Source organism: Delphinapterus leucas, chromosome 12 (genome assembly GCF_059928025.1).
Source record: "Delphinapterus leucas isolate spDelLeu-1000000601 "Yukka" chromosome 12, BTC_Dleu_Yukka2, whole genome shotgun sequence".
NCBI lineage: Eukaryota > Metazoa > Chordata > Mammalia > Artiodactyla > Monodontidae > Delphinapterus > Delphinapterus leucas.
The window spans coordinates 86,511,884-86,535,238 of NC_143140.1; the positions used below are offsets into that span (position 1 = coordinate 86,511,884).

At 42.0% G+C, this 23,355-nt stretch overlaps 1 protein-coding gene across 1 annotated transcript in view; it reads left to right on the forward strand.

The window, feature by feature from the left end:
- ARID1B (AT-rich interaction domain 1B) overlaps positions 1 to 23,355 on the forward strand; it is a 409,766-nt gene that overhangs the window by 361,434 nt on the left and 24,977 nt on the right. Inside the window, 4 exon segments of the mRNA XM_089922181.1 lie at positions 7,313 to 7,458; positions 14,164 to 14,273; positions 14,994 to 15,152; positions 20,646 to 20,855. Of these exon segments, the coding sequence (XP_089778307.1) occupies positions 7,313 to 7,458; positions 14,164 to 14,273; positions 14,994 to 15,152; positions 20,646 to 20,855 (625 nt within the window).

Genomic DNA, 23,355 nt, shown 5'->3' on the forward strand with positions numbered 1-23,355 from the left:
AAATTGCACGACAGGTGCCATTTTAGAGTGAGTGCCAGGAGCAGAGCTGGGAGCAGGTTGGAGCCCTTTGAGGAATCTGCAGGAAATAGTTAACAGAAAGGGAAACAAGGTTTCTGATGTTACAGGGTTTCAGGAAATTCAGCGTGGAATATGCAGGATTCCTCCGTGCTTGGTGGAAACAGCTTCACTGAGATGCAGGGGTGAAAATACAGCTCTCTGGAGAAAGGTGGAGACAACCAGAGTGCTTTAGGCGCAGAGAGGCCCAGTGGGCAGCGCCACGTTATATAGGCCCATGGCAGAGACACGCGTGGGAGAAGCTATGCTCTGAAGAGTCATCTGCAAATATACACTCACTAAAGACGGCTCTGGAGGATTTGCTAAGAAAGTCATTACTCCCCTCTATTGAAAGGGACTTTTTCATAGAGACGTTGAATGTTATTACATTCCTCTTTGTCCATGCTTAAAGGAAGAAAAAAAAAAAAACTTAAACGTATCGATTACCAAAGGGTTTGGGGAGTTATTAATTTATAGCTGGGAAGTGACTGATAATTGTTGCTCTAGCTAATTTGTTGCTGTCGTCATACCCACTTCAGCTCTCCTTAAGGGAACAGGCTGCCTTGAAAAGAGGTGATGTTCACACAGGGAAGATCTTAGAAAACAGACCAAGAAGTATTGTAAAGGGCGTTCCTGCCTAGGGAGGAAGGCTGACGGAAAGGACTCGCCCTCCGCTTCCCAGACTTGGGTCTCCAGCCGCCTCCGCGACGTGGCCTCCTGGCCGCTCAGACCCCACGTGTCCAGAGCGCAGCTCACGTCTCTTGCTGGTCTTTCCGCACAGCAGCGGCCCCTTACCTGTCCCTTGTGCAGCCGGGCAGCCAGGGGACGTCGGGCCACCTTTTCTTACCCCACAATGTCTGACTCATCACCGAGTGCTGCCGGTCTACCTCTGAGGGAGCGCTCAGCTCCCCGTCACTCGCACCCCGGTTCCGCGCGCCGCCTTCTCTCATCTGGACTCGCGTGACAGCCACACACCTGTTGCCCTGCGTTCGTCCTTCCTGCCTCTGCTGCGTCCTCCCCGCCGCCCCCCAGCCAGAGGACCATGCCTTTGAAATACACATCCTTTTCTGCCATTTCTCCTGCTTAAACCTCTAGTCTCTGCCAGCTCCTCTTAGGGGACAGGCGAAACCCCAGAGAACCGTAAGCCTCATGTGACCTGGCCCCCGCCCTCTCCCTGTCATCTCTTAATCTCTCCTCTCCTCTTCTCTCCTCCTCACCTGATTGAGTCCCTTTCCATCCCTCAGATCTCACCTGAGGAGGGGGTTCAGAGGGGCCAGCATCCCTTCCTCAGGGAACGTGCCCTGACCTCCTCATTATAAGCACCCCCAGTGCGTGCACCTCTCCTTTATCCGCACGGCGTGGTTGCAGTTGGACACTCCCTGCTCTGGTTACTTGACTCGTGTTTGCTTTTGTCTGGGCCTGCCGGTGGGCTCCTTCCTCCCCTTCCCCTCCCACACCCATCATGCACACATGTCTGTAACTGTCAGCTACACAGAAGGTATTTCTGACTAATTTTGTTATTATAGCACGCCTTCCTGAGTGAAAGGGGTGCAACAGTTTTTTAAAAAAGTAGTGTGTGGGCTGTGCATCTTTCTAGGAATCTACAGATTTTTAAGTCATTGGCACTTGGATTTGTTCTTTGTCTTTGGTTTAATGATATAAGTGCCACTTTACCTTCACAGGGTTGATTTCTAGCCAAAGCAACTGGCTTGTTGAGATTATAACATTATTTCCCCACTAGAACGGCAGTTGCATTTGCTGTCACAGGTGTACTGATGGATTAGCCACACCGAAAATGGGCTGCAGTTCGGACAGCTTTCACTTCTGTTTTGATTGTGTTGTTTTGGGGGCAAAGCTAGTGATTTTCATTCTTCAGATATTAGATTTTAAATAATCTTGACTGAATGTCCCTCTTGGTACTGCTTTGGAAGAGCTGCTGTGTAACTTAGGTTGAAAGCCTGTTTCACCAGTGATCTGGACACGTACGTGCAAATTATTTGTTTATAAACCCGATTATTTGCGTTTATTAAAATAGAGCATCCTATGTAATGTTGTGTATACGATTGGAGCTCTCCGAGGTTGAACTGCTGGAATCGGGCTTTTCAAAGTTTCAAGTTCCTGGTTCTGATAACTACTGGGCTGAAGTGGGAAAGTACCCCAAGTTTTAGTGTTAGTGTCATTTATTTTGTCAGTAAGCAGCCTTTTCTGGCTTCATAACTTAAACTACATCCATAGTGACAGTCCGTATAGAGAAAGATACATATGTTTGGCAGTCATGCCGTTGTCCAATAAAGCATGCACTGCTTTATCTTCCTTTTGAGCATAATTCAATAATGATATTTTCAGTGCTAGGATTCTTCAGAGTGGAGCTTCTCTCCGTGTGTCTTTGCCACTAGACTTTATATAAAGTGGCTTCACTCACCTGGTGTCTATTTCCAGAGCGTTTCTTCTGTCTGTCCCTACCCTCCTCCAAAGAGCTGTATCAGAAATCCATTCATTTTCAAAATAAACATTTCACACTTTCCAGTCTATCCCTATTGAGAAAAAGTAGTGGTGATTGCTAAAACAATATGGCCTAAGTATTCTTTTAAAGCACGAAAATCGTATGCAGACTTTATTTTACTTTAAATTTTATCGTAGTTGACTTAAAAACACGATATTTAGAAATGTGTGGTTACTCTGTATTGGATTTCATACTGACATTTTTACCTGCTAAATTCAAACTGTGGTGGGAAGCTGTATTCTCCTTTCTGTTTTCACGGTGAAGCATTGGAAATGGTCACTTTAAAATTGGTATTTGCTTCTGGGTTTTTTTCCCCCAAAGCCAGCCCTTTATTGGCAGATTAATATGTAATGTTTGAGAAATCTCCAAAGTGAATAAAAGGACGAGCTATGAGAAACCACTTGTTTGTGTGTAGACCGAGGAGTGCTAGAGGGAAGGGCGCCTGCCAGCTCCACTTCTGAATCATTCTCGTTGGAATAACCTGCTTTTTGTCATGGAATGACAGATCTTAAACACTTAGGTCTAGTCCCAACTGAAGACCAATTCAAGTGCCTCTGGTTCCTCTGCAAGTCCGCACATTTACGTAGCAACCGCCTACGTCACACCTCGGCACTCCTGAGCTGGGGGAGTCCTGCCGGGCTGTGCCCGGCCCCCTGGCCCCCGGCCAGCGCAGGGCCGCGTGGTAGTAAGCGCCTTGTGATCTGTGGCACCACCCAACACGGTCGGTTCCACGGGGCACAGTTCAGTAGCTGCCTCAGCAGCATAACAGCAACAAACCGTTATTTTCCAATGTTTGTCCCCCCTCCCCCCAGACATTATTGGGCATTCATTGCCACAGCCATTGCGGGTTAGGAATCCGTGCCATCAGGAGAGCGGTCATTCGTAACAAAAACCATCTGAGCCCATAGACCCGCTAGAAACAACATCCCAGCAGTTCACAGACCCAAAGATCGAGGTAGGGCACTTTGCTCTTCCAGGTACAACTTACGTTGTACGTCTTGGTAGGGTTTTACGTTGAAAATACTTCCCTCATGTCAGTTTGTATTTTTGCCTGTTTTTGTTTTGTCGCTCTTGTTTCCCTTTGAAAACAGGAAACTAGTGACTTGTTTCTTTGCTCTCCTAATTCCATTTGGAGCATTCCAAATGTTGCTGTGGTCAGAAAGAGAGCTGGTCGTCGGTGAGCGCTGCCTCTGGAAAGGGACCAGCATCCTCTGAGGCGGCTGTGGTCCTGGTAATGGTAGAGTCGCCCCAACCAAATCAGCTTTGTGTTGTGAGCCCTGGAAGTGCTCTTCTGTCAGCGACACCACAGTGAGCTGGAGCGCTCGGCCTAGTCAGAGAGGCAACCATCTGATGTGTCCTTCCAAAAAACAAATTGTCTCGATTTCCAAAATTCAACAGAGGGCATTGAAAGCTCTTTTTTAGTATCAAGCCCATTTTGCTTGTTCAAAATTACCAATAGTCTTGGCAGTCATTTCCAAAGCAGTAATGAATAGGATTTCTTCTGTGATGATGACAGACTGGCTCTCTCCCCCGTTTAGACAGGTGGCCAAGTGCTATGCTCGTGGCCGCACGTGCCCTGCTCTCCTGGGAAGGCCCGTTTCCCTCTCAGCTCCTTCCTTGCTTGGATACTACCCAAGAGGCCCGTAGTACCCAGGATAAACTCCCTCCTCAAGGCCGGTGTCCGGGGGGCTGGTCTGTCCACTTCCACTACCTCTCACTGTGTGAGCCCTCCAGGAAGCCCAGAGGAAAGCACCGCTGTGATTTGTCACTTTCTACATCAAAAGAGGAGTATGGTAGACAAAAGGAAGGAGCACAACAGCCTGCTTTGTCTCATCGAGAGTTAGCGTCGTTACAGGGCCCTTAGAGAGGCAGTGTACAGCATACTGGGCTGAAAGCAGGCTTGGGGACTTCTCTTTCTGCCACTTACTGTGTATCTTCAGGCAAGTTATTTAGTCTCTCTGATCCTTATTTTCTTTCTCTGTCTGTGAACATAATGCCACCTCCCTTCCTCCAGGAACTTAAAAAATTAAATGTGTAAAGTACCTAGAAATCATGCCACACATATGTGTAAGTACTTGATAAGTTATTGATGTTATTATCATTATCAGTTCCTCCATGTTCAGATGTAAAAACTGAGGCTAAGAGAGCCCAAGTGACTTTCCCCCTGGATCCCAGTGACAGTGGAAGGTGTCACTAGTGACAGAGTCAAGAGCCCTGGCTTTCCAACCAGACTCTTGAAACCATAGGCATAGTTTAATTGAGGACCGTTGTAACCAGCAGCTGACATCCACCACATGGACCTTTAAATCTTTAACTTTTTGTTATTGTAAGTATATTTTTTAAAACCTCTGCTATGTGCACTTGCACCATCTTACGGTGATTGAGGATGAACTGTGCAGACTTGGGGGAGAAATAGTAGATTAGAGTTGGGCCTTTGAGGTTACTTAATGGAACCATCTGCCTGATGGATTTTATACTCTGATTCTCTTTTTCCGCCTTAGTTATAAACAAGTGTGCTTAAGGAACTGTTAGTTTCATGCACACGTTAGTTTCACCACGTGTGAAACTGAATTTGGTGGAAGTTTGAAAAGGGGGCCATCTTTCAAAATGCCTATTCACGATGATAATGTTCTCCATCAATTCATTCATTTAACAGAGACTTTTTAGTAGCTGTGATGTGCTCATTTGTACTTCTCAGGAGGCATATACACCTATAAGAGCCAAAACATGAACATAAATTATTTTAATATACAAAGGAAAATGCAGAAGCTATAAAGCTATAAAAAGCTATATAGGCACAGAGTCTGGAGAAGGCAGAGCTTCCAGGTCAGAGAATAAGGGCGGCCTTCTTGGAGGAGGCTGCCCCTAAAACTGGATCTTGAAGGACAGGTCAAAGCAGTCACTGACTTGGAAGTAGTCTCCACAAAACACAGCCTGTTCCTAAGTTAAGGATGCTCTTCATGTGATTTATCAGCTAAGGAAGTTAAGAGGACAGTCCCAACAGGTGCTACTTGTTCTCCTTTGAAACAGTGACACGAATGCTAAATCGTCTTTTTGAATGAAACTCCTCAGAAGAGAACCTAAGATAGTGAAGTCAATGCCAACAGTCTACATTGCTGATGTTTAAGACCCTAACCATATAGGGGTATGTTCATAGCTGCTGGGCAGCGTGTTATAAGTATTTGATGACCTAGGGGTTAATCGGAAGCCATTGGGTGATCTTGGGCTCACCCTGATGAACTGCCGTCTAGTCCCACCAGCATTAGTTATTCGAAGGGGGGGTAGGTGAGCTGCGGTTCAGGGCAGAAGTAAGACTCCCCCCCTCCCAGAGCTTCACTCACAACAGTAGCCTCTCAGACTTCTGGAACATTCTTTCCAAACCATCATAAGTGTTAGTTTGTACAGAACTTCTCTGAATGTTTGGTAAAATATGTAAAAGAAAGAAAAGACCACTCAAATCTTTAGTACTTTGAATTTTCAGATAGACCATGTTGGAACTTCTTCTACCAAGCAGAAAGTTAAATCCACTGAAAATAGCTACACAAAAAGAATAGTATTTTTTTAATGACTTATGTTAATTTCTTAAAGGATCTCTTAAAATTTTTTTTTTTGTACTCTTATGCATTAAGAGCCACCAAATGACAGTTTAATGGAGGTGGAGGGGTTGTAATTACAATTAGTTTGGAACAGATAAACAACGTGTCGGGGGATTTTTACCTCTCCTATCAGCTCTACTCCTAAGAGTAAACGTTAGTCGCGGAAAGTTTGATAAGTTTTTAAATGTATACTATTTACATAAGAAAAGCTTGACGACAACAGTGGAGTCTTTTCAGGATTTTGCCACATTGCCATCATCTTTCTTTTTGCATTGTAATTTTCCTGGGACAATTAAACCTCTTCTCCCCACCTTTCCCTGTCTCATTCCAGCCGTTAGAGACATGACATTATGTGACAGTTGTCTCCTTCAGATCAAAGAATACCCTTTTCCTCTTTGCAAGAGTGAAGAGAAGTTTGTCTTTCCCAGAGCAGAGCGTAGGCACAAAACTAACAAAACTAAGTCACCAGAAAAATGAGTCTGCACAGCAGTGGGGGAGGGGTGCCTTGGAGCCTACTGGGACACGTACAGCCAGTCTAAAAGCTCCCCTTCCCTTCTGTCACAGGAGACGTCCTGCAAAAGAAGTGGAAGTCTGATGTTTACTGTGTAATTTTAATATAGGGAAATTGATGTGTTTTTAACAGTACCTAATCGCAGAATGTTGAAGGGAGCTTTGGAAATGCTTTCTCCAGGATTCATTATATCAGAAAAGTTAGGTCAAAGAAAAAAGTTTTTAAACAACATTTTCACACTGCCCATTCGTTTTTTTGTTTCTCGACTTTTGGTTTTCGATGCGAGGATATTAAGTAGTGTTAACAAAGAGTCAGATCTTTTTAAATGTTAGAAATTAATTTTGCTTGCTTTTGTAATTCCTGTTCTTATTTCAAGTTCCCCCTTTCCTGCTTATACTCCTCTATATAAATTATAACCTGGAACACCAGACATGATTATCTGTGGAACTTACATTGTTTGGAATCTTTACATAGTATATTAAATAATTACTTAGCAGTAGAGTTCAGCCTCTTGGTCCAGGAAATAAATTACTTTAAGGGAGCAACCCCTTGCATAAATGACTGCCATTATGAGAAATGACTGCTGGGGTAAACTGCTGCTGCTGTGCGTGGTCAGGATACGTATGCGTGTGCTTTCTCTTCATATAGGCAAGGCGGCTTTCCCGGCGTGAATCAGAGCGGACTCATGGCTTCCAGCTCTCCCTACAGCCAGCCCATGAGCAACAGCTCTGGGCTGATGAACACGCAGGCGCCCCCCTACAGCATGACGCCCAATATGGTGAACAGCTCCACAGGTAACCTTGGCAGCTCTGTGCTTCTGAGGGCTGTCCTCCCCCTTCCCTCTTCTCCTCTTAGGCTGGTACCACTGAGAGTATAAAAGCAACTCAAGCAGTCGGATCATTGGGTGAAAAGGGGGAAAATACTACTTCTCTGCTGCTTGGGTACTTGCTCCATCTATTAAGACTTGAGGATTACATTACATTTTATGTAAATTGTTTTTATTCATTCTGTGTTTGTGCAATATGTGGACATATTTCAAGTGTCATTGGAGATTGCTTGCAAAGTATATACACTAAGCTCTTTTTGTCTTTGGGCATTATTAGGAGTCTTGGAAGATTCCGTGACAAAGTCTATCTCCATTTGATAGTGGTAGAGATAAGCATTTAAAATTCATATTTCAGAGGAAATGATTGAAGGGCAGGACAAGGGGGTGTTTGAAACAGTTTTTTTTCATTTAGGAAAACTCACCTTTAAATTTACACATGAAAATAGTTGTTTACTGTCGCTGTTGAGAAATTATACATTTTTAAATGAATTGTTTTAAATTTTTCATGATGTTTAACTTTTTCAGCACACTTTATGATCTCAACAATTGCATTCTTACCAAATCCCATCTGATTAGTGGAGTAAGAGTATGCTGTCAGTTTGTGGAAATAACAAAAATGTCTAAGACTGTGCAAATGCTCCACGTTCTTAGGCCCCCAAGGTCCCGAACCACCCTTTACAAGCCCCCTATCTAGTGATGCTGAGCACTGCTCTTCAAATGAGAAAACGATGCCGTATCTCACCTGACCTGTTAACTTTTTCTGGCACCGATGTTTTGGGTAGGATTCCCTCCTTTAGTTACTACAGAGCTTTGCATAGCCAGCTGTGCGTCCAGCAGTGCTTTATGATGTGTTAGAAAAACACTGTGGAGTCAGAGGCTGGGCTCCCTCTTATTACCTTTTTTCATTTCCTCTGCCTTTCGCCGCCTTTCTGACCTCTCCATCTTTGAAAGACGCCCCAGGAGCTGTTCTTTCTTTGTCAGGAACGACAGTCAGCTAGAGGCTGGGCTTGCATCCCATCTGAGCTTCTAGGGTTGTTGGTTTCTAGGGTCTAATTTAATAGTGCCATTTCCTGATTACTTCTCTTTAAAAGTTTATGGAAGAGGAAAAAATAGATAGTACTGGTGAAAATGAAGCTTTTTAAATAAATAAATCCAACAGCCCTTCCTGATGTTAAGCAGGCGTTCATCCCAGCAGGTGCATGTTTTTGTTTTTGTTGTTTTAAATTTATTTATTTTCTTTATTTTTGGCTGCATTGGGTCTTTGTTGCTGCGGGCGGGCTTCTCCAGCTGCGGCAAGCAGGGGCCACTCCCACCTGCGGTGCGCGGGCTTCTCACTGCAGCGTCCCCGCCATCCCAACCCTGTTGCGGAGCATGGGCTCCAGGCACGCGGGCCTCAGCAGTTGTGGCACACGGGCCCAGCAGTTGTGGCTCACGGGCTCAGCAGTTGTAGCTCGCGGGCTCTAGAATGCAGGCTCAGCAGCTGGGGCGCACAGGCTTAGTTGCTCTGCAGCACGTGGGATCCTCCCAGACCAGGGCTCGAACCCGCGTCCCCTGCATTGGCAGATGGACTCCCAACCATTGCGCCACCAGGGAAGCCCCGAGGTGGATGTTTTTACATTTGAAATGAAAGATAAAAAGCTTGAATTATTAGCTAGAAGCTTCCCCTTCCCTTCCCAGCACTGTCCGAGGTAATGGTGTATTGGGGTTATTCCATGATGTGTTTTGTCTGACTTGCTGAAATAAAATTACTTCAGAGCATTGAAACTACACAATAAATTTTCACCCACTATTAGCAATACTCATTTTTCCCTTTTTTCCTTTGGACCCCAGAACCACAAAAAATAACCAACAACAAATAGATACCCTGCCTAAGAAGATTTATGTATTCCTGAGGAATAACCAGTTTAATGGAGATTCACAGAGAGGGTTTCTTTTTATTATTATTATTCAGATAATTCAGCTGTTTGTTATTTCATACAGAGGAAATGTTCAGTGAAAGGCCGTCTATCCTCACAGTCTTTTGTATGGGCTACTAGTAGTATATATATTTTTTTTATTGCATTGTGCGTTTTGAAGTATTGAATTTTTAATAATTTACCAAATTTTCCTCTACCCATTTATGTGATTTGATTCCAGTTTTATTAAGTCAAAAACACTACCTGATAGAAAGTAATCATCTAGCATCTCCAAGGAATATTGATGATTTAGCATTTACTGTGTCTCTATTGATAGATACATGTGAATCTGCTATAACTGTGTTACAATCTCTGAGGGAAACAGGAATGACAAAGGAACCCAGACTGTTACAGTTGTGGCTCCTGATAGGAGTTTTGGTCTGAAGGCATACACTTGACTTTTCTAGAGATGGGCCAGAAATGGCTTGGATCATCACCACCTCAGATTACTTGGTTTGGGCTCATGGAGATAAATTCCCAGTGACAACAGCAAAGCGTTTTCTCCAACAAAGGACACTTTTGGAGAAAGTGCAGATAATACAAATGATGGCCAGTGGGGTTTTATGAACCTCAGTTAGCAGCTTTGTGCAGCCGGCATTCCAGCATCCCCTTTGCTGAGTTCAGATGGTTGTGCTGTAGGCAGTGTGCAGGGCCAAAAACAGTCCTCCTGTGTAGTGACAAATTGTTACAAGCCTCAGTGAGCAAGTAATTATTTAAATGGAGTCAGTGTGACTGTGAAGGTGGCACCTCTTTCTTCACTTCAGATGTGGGGAGAAGTGGGATGGTGAGCAGTGGGGATTGTTTCCCTCTAAAGAAGCTTTTAAAAAATATGTAGTTAGACTAAAAGATTAGAATTATGTATTACTATGGGAAAAATTATAAATTATGTATAACCTTGTTAAGTATACCCTTATATAATACTTGTGTTGTTACATTGTACTTAGTTATGTTTCATTTTATAATATCCATTAGTCGTATAATTATCTGCATGTAAACTGTCGCCTTCAAGAAGAAATCTAAATGCTAGAAAACATATCTACTGTCTGTGATTCTAAGTTTGCCTCACCAGAAGTCACTGTACAAAGTATACGGCATTTCCATCTGAATAACTTACAAATAGTAAATGAGCAGCACTGTGGCCATGCACTGTCCCCTTGGAGGTATGTCAGCATAGGGAAATTTCGGGGGATTCTTTCAAGGCCTTGCTGATCCAGCCAGAGACAAGTGTTTCTCCTGAGCTTTTCTCATACCCTTTGTATGTGTTAAGAGTATTCTTTATATATTTGCCACATATAAAAATAGTCATGACTATCTACAAATGTATACACGTAGGTAGACCCTTTGTGTTTTCAAAAACAAGGAATAAGATATTTTACGGAGTATGGTATGTTATTTACCATGAACAGAAAAGATCTGTTTGTGTGTTTCCGGTCCTGTTTTACCATCTTCTGGGAATGATTTTGCAGCCTGGCAGGGAGACTAAGGAAAGGAAGCTGGGAGAGTAGGAATGGATGTTTAAGGCCCGTTTTACTTGCACCATATGTTCTTTATGTTCTTTTTGAATATATTAAATCCAGGTGGAATAACTGCCTTAGGACCTTGACCCGCACTTACTCCAAGAAGTCATTCTAGCTCTTAAATTCCAATGGTAAAGCCAGAGGCTACTAGTCGAAATGTATTTGCAGTACTCACACAGCACTTTGTGCAGTCAGAAAGTTCTCTCCTGCCCCTTTTTATGTCTGAACTTTACATGCTGGATTACTGATGTCAAGAGGAGGAAGAACAGTGACTTGATTTAACAAATTTAACAAATCCTTATAATATTGGTGGTCTTTCTCTTCTGGGAAAGAAGAAAAAAATAGTGCCCCTGGAGTAACAGTGCCCTGGAAAGCATATGGCTCTTTGCAGTATTCATTGAGAATTCTGGTAAGAAGTCAAAAGTAAGCATTTTAACAAAAGGAATAGTAAAAGCCACAGTAAGGAAAGACCTTATGATCCATCTAGTAAAATAAAACTTACATCGTAAGTAAAGCTATTACCCTATATTCTATACTTATTTATCTCTCAAAATAATATGGCATTGTAATTTTAAAATTTTATTTGTTTGTTTATTTTTGGCTGTGTTGGGTCTTCATTGCTGCGCGCGGGCTTTCTCTAGTTGCAGCAAGCAGGGGCTACTCTTCATTGCGGTGCGTGGGCTTCTTGTTGCGGAGCACGAGCACGGGCTCTAGAGCGCAGGCTCAGTAGCTGTGGCACACGGGCTTAGTCGCTCCGCAGCATGTGGGATCCTCCCGGACCAGGGCTCGAACCCGTGTCCCCTGCTTTGGCAGGCGGATTCTTAACCACTGCGCCACCAGGGAAGTCCCAGCAATGTAATTTTCGAAATATGTTTGCATCCCCCGAATGCCCATTTTAAAATATATAATAGGAAATGAAGAAGTTTGGGGAATTTCAAACCAATATACATGCTTATATTCATCTAAGTGTGATTTTTAAATCACTGTAAATTGTCATTAATTATCATAATACAATATTGGCCTAGTTCTTTATGCTAAAAAACCCGCTTTTTATGTACATTAACACATTTCATGCATGAAGAAGGAATTAGAAAGAAATTACTATTTTTCAAAAATAATATTCAGGCATAATCTATTATAAATGCTACCAAACTATCTGTTACAACCTTAGGAGGAGCAGGACTTAAGCCGTGTGTCCATGGCTTTGCCAGTTTCTCTGAAATTGTGTGGCTGTCGTCCCTTTGAACCCACTCTGGGAATACCTAGCAAGGACCTGTGGGCTTTCATAAAGAAGCCCCTCTTTCCATACTCATCCTGCTTTCTTTCCCCATCTCTTCTTCTACAAAGGGGGTTTCTTAATGTATAGATTTACTGGTTCCTATCTCACTAGACGCAAGGGGTAAAACTGCACGAAAGCAATCCGCTACTTTGCACGAGGCTGTCTTCTTGGTGTAATATCTCTCAGCTGCTTTTTTGAGGTTTCACACGTTCACAAAAATAACAGCATTTTTAGCTGATCCCAATAGATTTTTCTCTGCAGCTGCATCACTTGAAAAAGCTTTTTGTTCCAGTTCTTAAAGTCTAAGTATTGAAAGTAATTTGGAAAAAAAAAAGGAAAAGAAAAACATCCCAATTATGATTTGTGTGTGTGGTGATGACTTCAAGGGCTGACTGAGCTGCAAATGGGCTTTGAAAAACAAGCCAATGTGCCCATGGAAAATACAGGCATTTCAGAGCGCATCATTGAGTGTGCTGATGTAAACTCACAGGCACGTGCCTGGGTAGGCTTTTTTGGCAGGACCTCTGGTCTCAACCTGCAGTGATGCTAACGATATTAGCAAATTAGCACCACAAAGCTTGCCAGCTAATTCGCCAGAGCCCTGCTCACTCTCTCACTGCTGTAATTAAAACTAATTATTTTCTAAAACATAGTAATACATGAATATGTGCAATAATCATTTTGTAGTGGGCAATCTGTGGAGCCTTTTTTTAAAGCTTTTTTTTTTTTTTTCCCACATTATGCTGCATGTGCACTGCCGTGGTTAGGCCAGCGCGTTGATTTGCAGAATGTAAAATGGGTCCTGTTCACAAAACCTCAAGGTTTATTTTATTTTGAAATGGGAATGTTTTCGGTTTTTCACTCATTTCCAAGGCTCGTGATTCTCTCCCCTCTCCCTTTTCTCCTTCCACCTCTCCTCACTCTGCCTCCTCACACAGCTGTGTGGTGTGACACTCACAGCCCAGTGCTGTGCAGATGGTTTGCACAGTGGGGTTCTGTAGAAATTCAGCTGTTATTCCCCGGATATCTGCACTGATTCCCTACTGTAGCCTTGTTCTTCCTTTAAAAGGAAATCTAAATCCATATTTTTGACTTGGAAATATCTAGTAGTGTTTGCAATAAATGCGTGTAAATCCGTTGTTCTTTGGTGAACCTTTCATTCTAAAGCCTAAATGAACTTGATTGAATTTCTGAGCCAGGAGCTAGGAAATGAGTTTTGCCTGGGATCGTAGGGTTGACTTGAGCTGGTGTGGGTGTCTAACCTGGGCATTTGAGCTGAGGCTGAGGACTGATCCATGTGTGCACTGCACCAGAATGAAAGGAAACCAGCCCCATTGCAAAATAATTAGAAATCCTCTCCTTCAAAAATTACTTTTGATTATTGTTTTTGAAGTCATCTGTTACAACCACCTTCCGTTATTGTAGCCTATGCCATATGTAATAGATGCGGTTTTCAAATGAAACAATACAAAGTGGTAAATGATTTTACAGACTATGGATTATGTGAATTTAGGAAGTTAAGAAAGCAGTAAATCCTCTAGTCCACCAGTGAAAATAGACATATCCAGCATTTGAATCCCCCATGAGCAATTTAGACATTGGGCATATTTCTACTTGCACCTACTCTATTAAAGCTGTAATAATTTTGAAAAAATAATATTGATAAAAGTTGACTTTCAGTGGCTTAGGTCTTGAGTAAATGATTGCTTTTTTTCCCCCTAAGATAAAAAAGGATTGCCAGAATGTCATGCTACTTAGATTTCAGAAATGAGTATTCTCTGAGTTACAGTTTCTTTTTCCTTTTTTCTTTCCTTCCTTGGAGGGAAATTCGGGTGCCCCATCACTCAGTAGCTTGTGTTAGCGGGAGCACAGCCTGACACATCATGTATAATCCCAAACTCTTTTCTCCTGTTTTCGATTAGCATCTATGGGTCTTGCAGATATGATGTCTCCTGGTGAATCCAAACTGCCCCTGCCTCTCAAAGCAGATGGTAAAGAAGAAGGCACTGCACAGCCGGAGAGCAAGTCGAAGGTATTCCTCTCTCCTCTGCACGCGGTGTGGGGTCTGCTCGCTGCAGCTGCCGTGTGGCTCTCTCCTCACTTTTTTTCATTTGGTCTCTTCTCTTCCGCATGCCTCCATCTTGTGCGAAACGTTTGCAGTCTTCTTTCCCCGCCCCCCTCATGGTGTGGATCTGAAAGTTACTAGTTCTTATGGCATTTAACTCGTGGCTGGGGGAGAGGGGTGGAGGGACAGGACCCACCCAGAGAAATGCTTCGGGGGTGGGGAGAAGGAAGGGATCTTGCCTGGTTGGTACTTGAAGCCATTTTCTCTGCCTTCAGTTTGTAGCTTCCTGTTTTGGCCGCCTTAGCAACAACAACATACTTAATATTTTGCTTTCCTACCTTATTTGATAAATAAGGTGAACAGCTTTTTTTTTTTTTTTTCCTTTCTTTCTTTCATAAGGGGTAACCCATGCTTAGCATTCCATGTAAGCTTGAAGTAAGCATGGTGGCTCAGTGGTCTTATCCAGCATCCAGCAAACTTACCAAGTTATACTAATTAAGAATGTTGTTTTAATACTTTTATATGTGTGTGGTTTTGTGTGTTTGTTTGTACATGTCTTTATATATATATATATATATCTATTATATATAAAAATTAGTCTGTTAAACTGGATGTGCTTTTTGTTATTTTAAATAAAGTTTGCCCTACCTTTGTCTTTTTTTTTTTTTTTTTATTCCTCTACCACAGGATAGCTACAGCTCTCAGGGTATTTCTCAGCCCCCAACCCCCGGCAACCTGCCAGTCCCTTCCCCAATGTCCCCCAGCTCTGCTAGCATCTCCTCATTTCATGGAGATGAAAGTGATAGCATTAGCAGCCCAGGCTGGCCAAAGACTCCATCAAGCCCTGTAAGTGGCTCTGGTTTTTTGTTTTTTTTGTTTTTTTGGGGGTTTTTTGATAATTAATTCTATTTTAATGCTTGCTTATTTATTTGTTTTATAAGACTTTTTCTTCATAATTTATCCATGAAAGGCTTTTCTTTATAGTAGTAACAAAGTGAGTAGAGTTTATGCGCATCGTACATAAGTCGATTGCTGGTAATGAAACCACTGATACAAAGAAGCGTCTCTATACGAAGCATGTGATTGTGTTACTGGGTCCAAACTCCTTCACGCAATGACTTTGTTTAAATGTCGAATCCGTTGTGCGCTTATAGAAGATCTTTAAAATGAGTTAACTGTCCATTTACATGGGAACTAATAGCAGCCATGGAGTATATGATAAGTTTGGCCTTTGGCCTAAATCTTTCATGGGCTATTGTGTCTGAAACATCTTATTTCAAAACTGCCTATCTTGAAAATATAAATATTACACTCTGGGCACAGTTTAGCATATCATCAGCCAGGCCTTGTTTCAATCTGCTTGTCAGAAATTAACAGAAAAGTTGTAGAAATGTTAGTGCATGTGAATATTTGGAATGCTACTCTTAGATTAATGTGTGCCTACATTAGAATCAGTTGAGATAGAAAAATTATATCCTGCACAAGCCTGCTCATAATCTTGATATTAAGTGTTGATTTCATACGATATTTTAAAAAACAAAAATGGAAATGTGCACATAGGGGAATTTTTTTAGCCTTAATATTCTTCTGTCTGTAGAGCTAGGCCTTTATTTTCCTACTAAAGAAATTAATTCTGTGCCATTAAAAAAAAAGAAGAATGGCACTGTCGTAACCTTTATTTTACATTCATATAAGGAATCAAAAGATCTTTAAAAAAAAAAATCTTAACATGCAATTACTTGCCAAGCAGGCTTAATTAATGCGCTAATTTTTGCAAGACAATGTATTGAAGAGCACAGCTCAGGAAAAGCAAGTTGGAGGGAAGAAGACCCTGACTGCAGAATCTGGCAATCTAGTCAAAACCCCCAAAGGAGGCTGCTATTAATTATCCATTCTCTGGTTTAAGCAGATAGAGCTGAAGGTTTGAAGACTTGTTAGTTCCAGTAAATGTTTGTAAAATTCATGTGGAGCTCTAGTATAACCAGCATTTTCCTTTTCAGAAGAAGAGAGGGCAATATTCGCTGTTACCTCCTTTGTAGACATATGTTTCGCTTTTTCAACCACCGAGATGAAATGAAAAATGCTTCTAATATGGATTAAGCAGAGCTAATGGAAGAGAGAGTGCAGCTCCTTAATTCTGATATCTTTGTGTTATTTGCTTTGAGTCTCAGAAGGCAGCCAACATTGGGGGGGGGGGGGGCGGTCCCATGATCTACTCTGGTGTTTTGTTTTAATCATAGAAAAAGTGTTTTTGAATCAGTGATACTATCAAGTTAACAGGTAGAACCCCAGCTATAACTTTTCAAAAACATTTGTTTATTGGCTCAGAGGGGAAGATTTCAGAGGTTGAAAATATCTTTAAAACCTTAAGATAATAATTAAGAATAATAACTTATTAAAGGCTACTAATAGACCATATTATAGGTTTAAAATTTCCATCTTGCTGATTTCTGAATTATAAAGAATGATTGAGATATTTATTTTAAGTTACTAGTCACATTATCTCTATCCAATAAGTCCTGTAGGAAACTATTATCAAAACCCTCCTTTCTACTTAAATATGAAAAAAAAAAGAAAACTGAATTGTTGATTTCATTAATATTTCTACATACATTATCTCTCCCTGTACCATAGCCATTTTTTTGTTTAAGAATTTACAAGCAAACTTCTGGCTCCAGTCTTAGAACAAGGGAACAGCAGAAGATGTGGTTTGAGGTAGTGGGAGGTGTTAGAGATTGCTCTGTGTTGAAAAAACAGCACCACCCTCTAATGAGATGTTCATTCAAGAAAGGAACTAAAGGAGCTTGTTATGCAGGACCTAAACTTATCTCTGCTATCAAATCACTGCAGATATATATTGAAGAGTATTTAACTTCTCTTTCTGAGATACAACTTTAATTTGTACTTAAAATTGCTCCTAACAGTGTTTCTAATAAAGCCTATCTAATAGCAGGCCTGAAATGGACTAAATAACAGAGATGTTCTGTGCTTTGACAGTGTGCCATGGACCAGCGCTGTTTTGTTACAAAACATTCTAAAATAAAAATAAACATTTGCACATACACATGCATATACACATATTACCAGGCATATGGTAAAGACTGCTGAAATGTAAATCTGCTTCGAAGACTTGAGGAAAAGTGTACTTATAGACTTAATTAAGTTATATGCAAGGAAAACATTTGTGGCACCATAATAATGTCTTGCTGTAATTTTTCAGCTATCTCCATTTCTTTTTCTTGCCTCCACGACTGTTTCATGCAGTAGGATACAATTTTTACAACACCAGAGCAATATGAGGTGGTGCTAGTGGCCTGAAAAAGTTAACCAGCGTTCTTTGGGGCTAGTTTTCTTGCCCATTGTTCAATGGGTAGAGTGTAAATGACGTTTATTCAAAGGTCACATCATAATTAATGTATGTTAATGATAACATACCAAAAAAAGTATGTTTTGAGCCTGATCAGGGATAAAGTGTATAGTCTTTATTTCCTAGGGCTTTTGTTTCTCTTAATGTCCTTTTTCTCTGTTTGGGCACCCAAATACTAACTTTGGGAATGGGCCAGTGTGCAGCCCAGGAAGCTGGGAATGGAGATGTTACTTGCCCACCAATCCCTTCTCAGCTCTCAGTCTTATTAGATTGTGTCCACATTCACTTAGCACTTCACTCACCGAAAACCTGTTTATAGAATATTTTAATCAGCTGTTAATTCTTACTTGGATGGTGCTAGACTTTTCAGACCTTTCTTGTCCATTTGAGTATTCACTCAGAGCAAATAATGCACTGAGTACCTTCAGTGTGCTGTCACTGTTGGTGATTCAAGATCAACCCACTTCCTGCCTTGTGGAACTTAAAGTCTAGTCAGGAGAGTGGAGGGCAGACAGCTAATCCCACGCAAAACATAGGCCTCTGTGCACTGTGAGGCCAGGTGCCACCAAGGACAAATAAAGCTTGCGATGATGATTCAGACCAGGGAGCCGGCATCAGGGGAGGCCTCTTCTAGGACCTAACATAAAACTGAGGCTTGACCACTTTCTTTTCACACAGATGCATTTTTTTACATTATGGCACCATAAAATGCATTTTTGAAGATCTAAAAACTATGAAAAGTAAAACAGTTATTAAAAACTGTTATCTTCATTAAGGTTTTCTAATTTTATGAGAACAAATTGAGATATGTAGAAGTTAATTAAACTTAAGTTCACTTAACAAAGAAAGGTAAGAAAAGTTAAAATATGGATAGTCAAACTAAGTAAATCATTACTTTAGGCCGGTTTCAGGTTACGAGAATCCCCTTCTTTCATAGATAGGAACAAACACTTCACAGTCTCATTGCTTGGGCCACGATTAACTTTCTCCTGGAGCCCTTCCACAGTTTGGGTTTAGAGAGGACCTGGCCGGGAACAGCAGCTGGATCTTTTTACTCGGGATGTTGGCGGAGCACCTAGAGTGACTGTAAACTGAAACGACTGATTTTATATCTCTTATTTTTAAATGGAATCTCAGACTTTTCCTCTCAGTTCTTCACAGATGAAATGCAAGGGGGAGGTTCATGGTGGTGGTTTTAATTGATTTTAGGTGATAATGTTTTTTTCCTCTGGTTCTTCTTTCAAATTTTTATTTTTTTAAAAAAAGGTTGGGTCCATTGTTTTCAGTGTACCTCCCAATAAAGACAAAGTTTCAAAACTATGATTTGGAAACCTCTGTTCTTAACTACCTCATTAATGATGACGAAGTTTCTGAAACGTTCCCAGTATGAGAACGTGGCGTAAAATGTGTTAGAACAGTTTCTTTTCCGAGTCAGATATTCCTTGGGTGTGAGAATATGGTAAATAAATTTTAAAAGCTTATTTGGTTATGGAGTATGTTCCATGATCTGGTATGTACATGAGTTTATAGACATATATAGGAACATGTATACATACTTTAAGTTCTTATCTAAAGTAACTTTCTTTAGCTTCAGCGTCAAATTCTAAAAGATCACATTATTTTTTTTATCCTACCACTCTACTTTCTTTATTTACATCAACTGTATTACCCAGTTTTATATATTTTACGTAAAGATTTCATGCTTCAATAATTCTAAAGCTGAAGGCTTAAAATTTTAGCCAGAACAGCTTGGGAAAATTACATGTTAATTGGAGGGACCTCTGCCACTCACCAGCTTGATTAGTTTCATTCTCAAGCATCCTTTCTCAGGCCCTACCACCACCACTGCCCCCATTTCAGCAGTATGTTTAAAATTATCTTGAGCTAAATATAGTGGAAAAGAGTTAAGAAAAACTCCATCTAAAATAAGAGCTATACACTGCAAATGACGACCTAGTAAATAAACATGACTAAATGAAGTATATTATCGAGACTTTACAAGTGGTTTTGCACGATGATCCCGGAGTTGCAGATATTACAAGTGCACAAATAGCGTTACAAATACAGACATAAAAGAAAGGAAAAATATACAGTTGGGCTCTTTATGAAACAGCAACTTTTGACATTTTAGAATCAAATACATAGTTAGAAAAATAAAAGACCAAGAATTAGAGCATCAGTATAAACCAAATGGGCACATGAAAGTAAACGTGTGTATTTATCCATAGATATGCTGGGAGTATGAAACAGCACATGTCTTTGTGATTAACACGTGGCTGCTTAAGAAATGTATTAAACTATCTAAACAGCCCCTTGACCTTGGCAGAGAAGTTCAAGGAATCTTAAGTCGGGAAAGCAGGTGGTTACGAGCGAACGCCAGAGCTTCAGCTGGTCATTAGTCTACAAAGAGCCCACACACCACTGGGTCCTGTGACATGTGACCTACCTTATATTTTTCAGCAAGTACCACGTGTTTGCTCTTCCTCCATATGATTTAGTTTTAATGAAGACACACGTCGGCCATCCACATTTTGGCAAGGAAATGTAGGAGTCCATGTAGTTTTCTAGGGCTCTATAACATTAGGTGTGAAATGTTAAATTCACTGTGATCGTTCAATGAGCTAGCACCCTTTTGTTTTTAAACATGACGCGAGGCGTCATTGGAATCTTGCCTTCTGGGATTCAACGCTTATATCGATAAAGTAAAAGAAAGTTTTTGTTCCTTTTTGTTTTTCAAGTATATAAAAGGGGGAGTTTGGGCCCTTTATTTAAAGTCAAAGTAAATTCTTAATTAAGACAATGTATACTTTGTGCCTGAACTAGTAGCCTTCATTCCTAATTGTTGTGTGATAGCAGTAGTTTTAAAATTTCTTCTCTTCTTGTATTTGGTAGCTCATTACTTTTTTCTCACCTTCTTCCCTTTCCCTCTGCCCACCCATGCCCCATCTCCAAATGCTCCTTCTGGGCTCTAGAAGTCCAGCTCATCCACCACCACTGGCGAAAAGATCACAAAGGTGTATGAATTGGGGAATGAGCCAGAGAGAAAGCTGTGGGTAGACCGATACCTCACCTTCATGGAGGAGAGAGGCTCCCCGGTCTCAAGTCTGCCTGCGGTGGGCAAGAAGCCCTTGGACCTGTTCCGACTCTATGTCTGCGTTAAAGAGATTGGAGGTTTGGCACAGGTGAGAATGAATGAATGAATGAGGAGATGCTATAGATAAGCTCTTACAGCAGCTTTCTTTGAATATACAGACTCGAATTTTTTTCTCACAAAGAAAAAGCGAAGCCCCTGGGAAGGTCACCTTTACTGGGATCCGTGTTCATGTGCTGCAGGGGGAGAGTGCCGGGGCCAGGGACCTGGATCCGCTGCCCACTCGCAGAGTGACCTCAGTCATTTATATGGATCTCAGTCCTCATCTGTAAGATGAGACATTTGGGCTAGATTTTGCTTTCGGGTCCCTGACAGCTCCAGAATTCTACTGAATCTGTCAGAATTTCATAGTAAATAAAAATGTTTTGCAGATGACTAAGTTGTCTAGATTAGATATAAATCAAAAATTCACTGTTTCCCTCTATCCAGAGCAATTTAGCAAGAAAACTAAGTCATCCTTCTAAGACCACGTCCACTATACCTGGGCGACAAGAAGAGCAGTGCTGTCCCTTTTTCACAGGGCTGGGACTGGCATGGGCAGAAGTGGCACCCGGAGTGCAGAACTCCAGGAGGCGCTCGTTTTGGGGTTGTGCAGATGCCTCCCCTGCAATTCCCCTTTCAATTTTGTACCCTAGAGGCCACACTTTCCTCACCAGTCTCAGCCCAGTTTTTAGCATTGGGTCTGGTTTGTGTATCCATGTCCCGAAGTAGAATGGGGGAAAGTGTCCTAAGGGGTGAGTGCCCACTGCGTCCTGGGCACTGTGCTTTTTCTTGTCACTTTTTTTCTCAATACCCGTGAAATGCAAGGTCATCAGCCCTGAAGAAGAGATGTAACAAGATGAAGTACAGTTGTCCCTTGGAATCCATGGGGGATTGGTTCCAGGACCCCGACGAATACCAAAATCCTCAGAGCTCGAGTCCCTTATTTATATAACCTACACACAACCTTCCGTATACTTTAAATCATCTCTAGATTACTTACAATATCCAATAAAATGTAATGCTGCCTAAATATTTGCTGGTACAAATGCAAGTTTTGATTTTTGGAACTTTCTGGAATTTTTTTTTTTTTTTTGATACTTTGAATCTGAAGTTGGCTGAATTCACAAATGCATCATCCAGGGACACGGAAGGCCGACTGTACAATGTTGTGGCCCAGGGATTCTCAGGCTAGGTGGTGAGGCCAGGTCTGTCTGATTGCAAAACGCAAGCCCTTATTTCTGCCCGTAGTTCTCAGACCTAGCTGTTCATTAGCATCACCTGGGAGAATTTAAAACCTGTCAATACCTGGGCTCCCACCCAGATCAATGAAAGTAGCTGCTCGGGCCTCAGGTGGTGCGGGGCCTCGCTATCCAAAGGCGGGTCATGTAATCCACAGGTATCACCGAGGGCCCACCCTGGTCTCGGTGCCACACAGCTCTTGGGGATGCAGGAGAGGCCTTTGTTCTCAGCCCTCTCTGAGGTGCCTCCTCCCACCTGAGACCTGAGGCCTACAACTGAAGCAATCAGAGCTTGACTCCAGACTGCCTGATCAGATGGTAAATCATAGGATGCAGACCAGGTGTGAGTGGCGGTCAGTGAAGGGAGAGGTCAGGATACACACCTCTCTCTTGCACTTAAACCCTCTGACCTTTCCCCTCTGTACCTGGACACCCCTGACCTTTCCCTTCTGAGCATAGACCCCCCCCAACCTTTCCTCTCTAGACACCCCGGACATTTCTCCTATGGGCATAGACTCCCCTGACCGTTCTTTCTTTACACCTAGACCCCCTGACAGATTTTTTTAGAATCCCCAGGACGCTAAACAATTGGGTGTCACCCATCGCAGCAGCGTAGGGATTGTCTAGACACCTCACTCTGTCAGTAGTGTGTATTCCCATGTTGGGTCTGTGAGCAGGACTCTGCTGGCTTAGCTAATGAAGCTGCTTGAACGTAGCAGTGATTCACAGTGGTGATGAGCTCCTTGGCAGCATTGCTGCTCACACCCTGTCTTGCGCTCTACCTGGTGGCCATCAGATGTGGTTGGAATAGGTGCTGCAGCCACAGATAGATCAGCTCATTCAGGGTATATCAGGCAGCGCTCTGCTTACTGTTTGGGAAGCAATTGCAAGCCTGCTTGTTGCAGCCTGGCGTTAAGTAACAAAAATGGCATTAAGCATTCCCAGGAGTATTCCGTGGTTTATCGTGCACCATTTAGTACTAAGTAAATGGACATAAAGAGCTTTGTGAAAAAGTTTGAATCCAAAAATTGAACATTTCATTAAAACTCACTGTCCCCTTAACCTGTGCTACTTAACACAGGAAACGTCTAAAGGCAAAATATTCCCCAAGTATTTGCAGGCCTTCACGTGTCCTTCGTGTTTCAGTGTCATGTAACTGTGTTCCCATGTGGGAATCAAAAGGTTAAAGTAATTCCTCAAATTCTTTTGTAACATTTGAGGATTTCCTTCCTTTTTTCTCTTCTCTTTTTGCAGCTGTGTTCCCTCCATCCGAAGTGTGACTGGGAACCCTGGGTAGTCCTGTGCACCCCT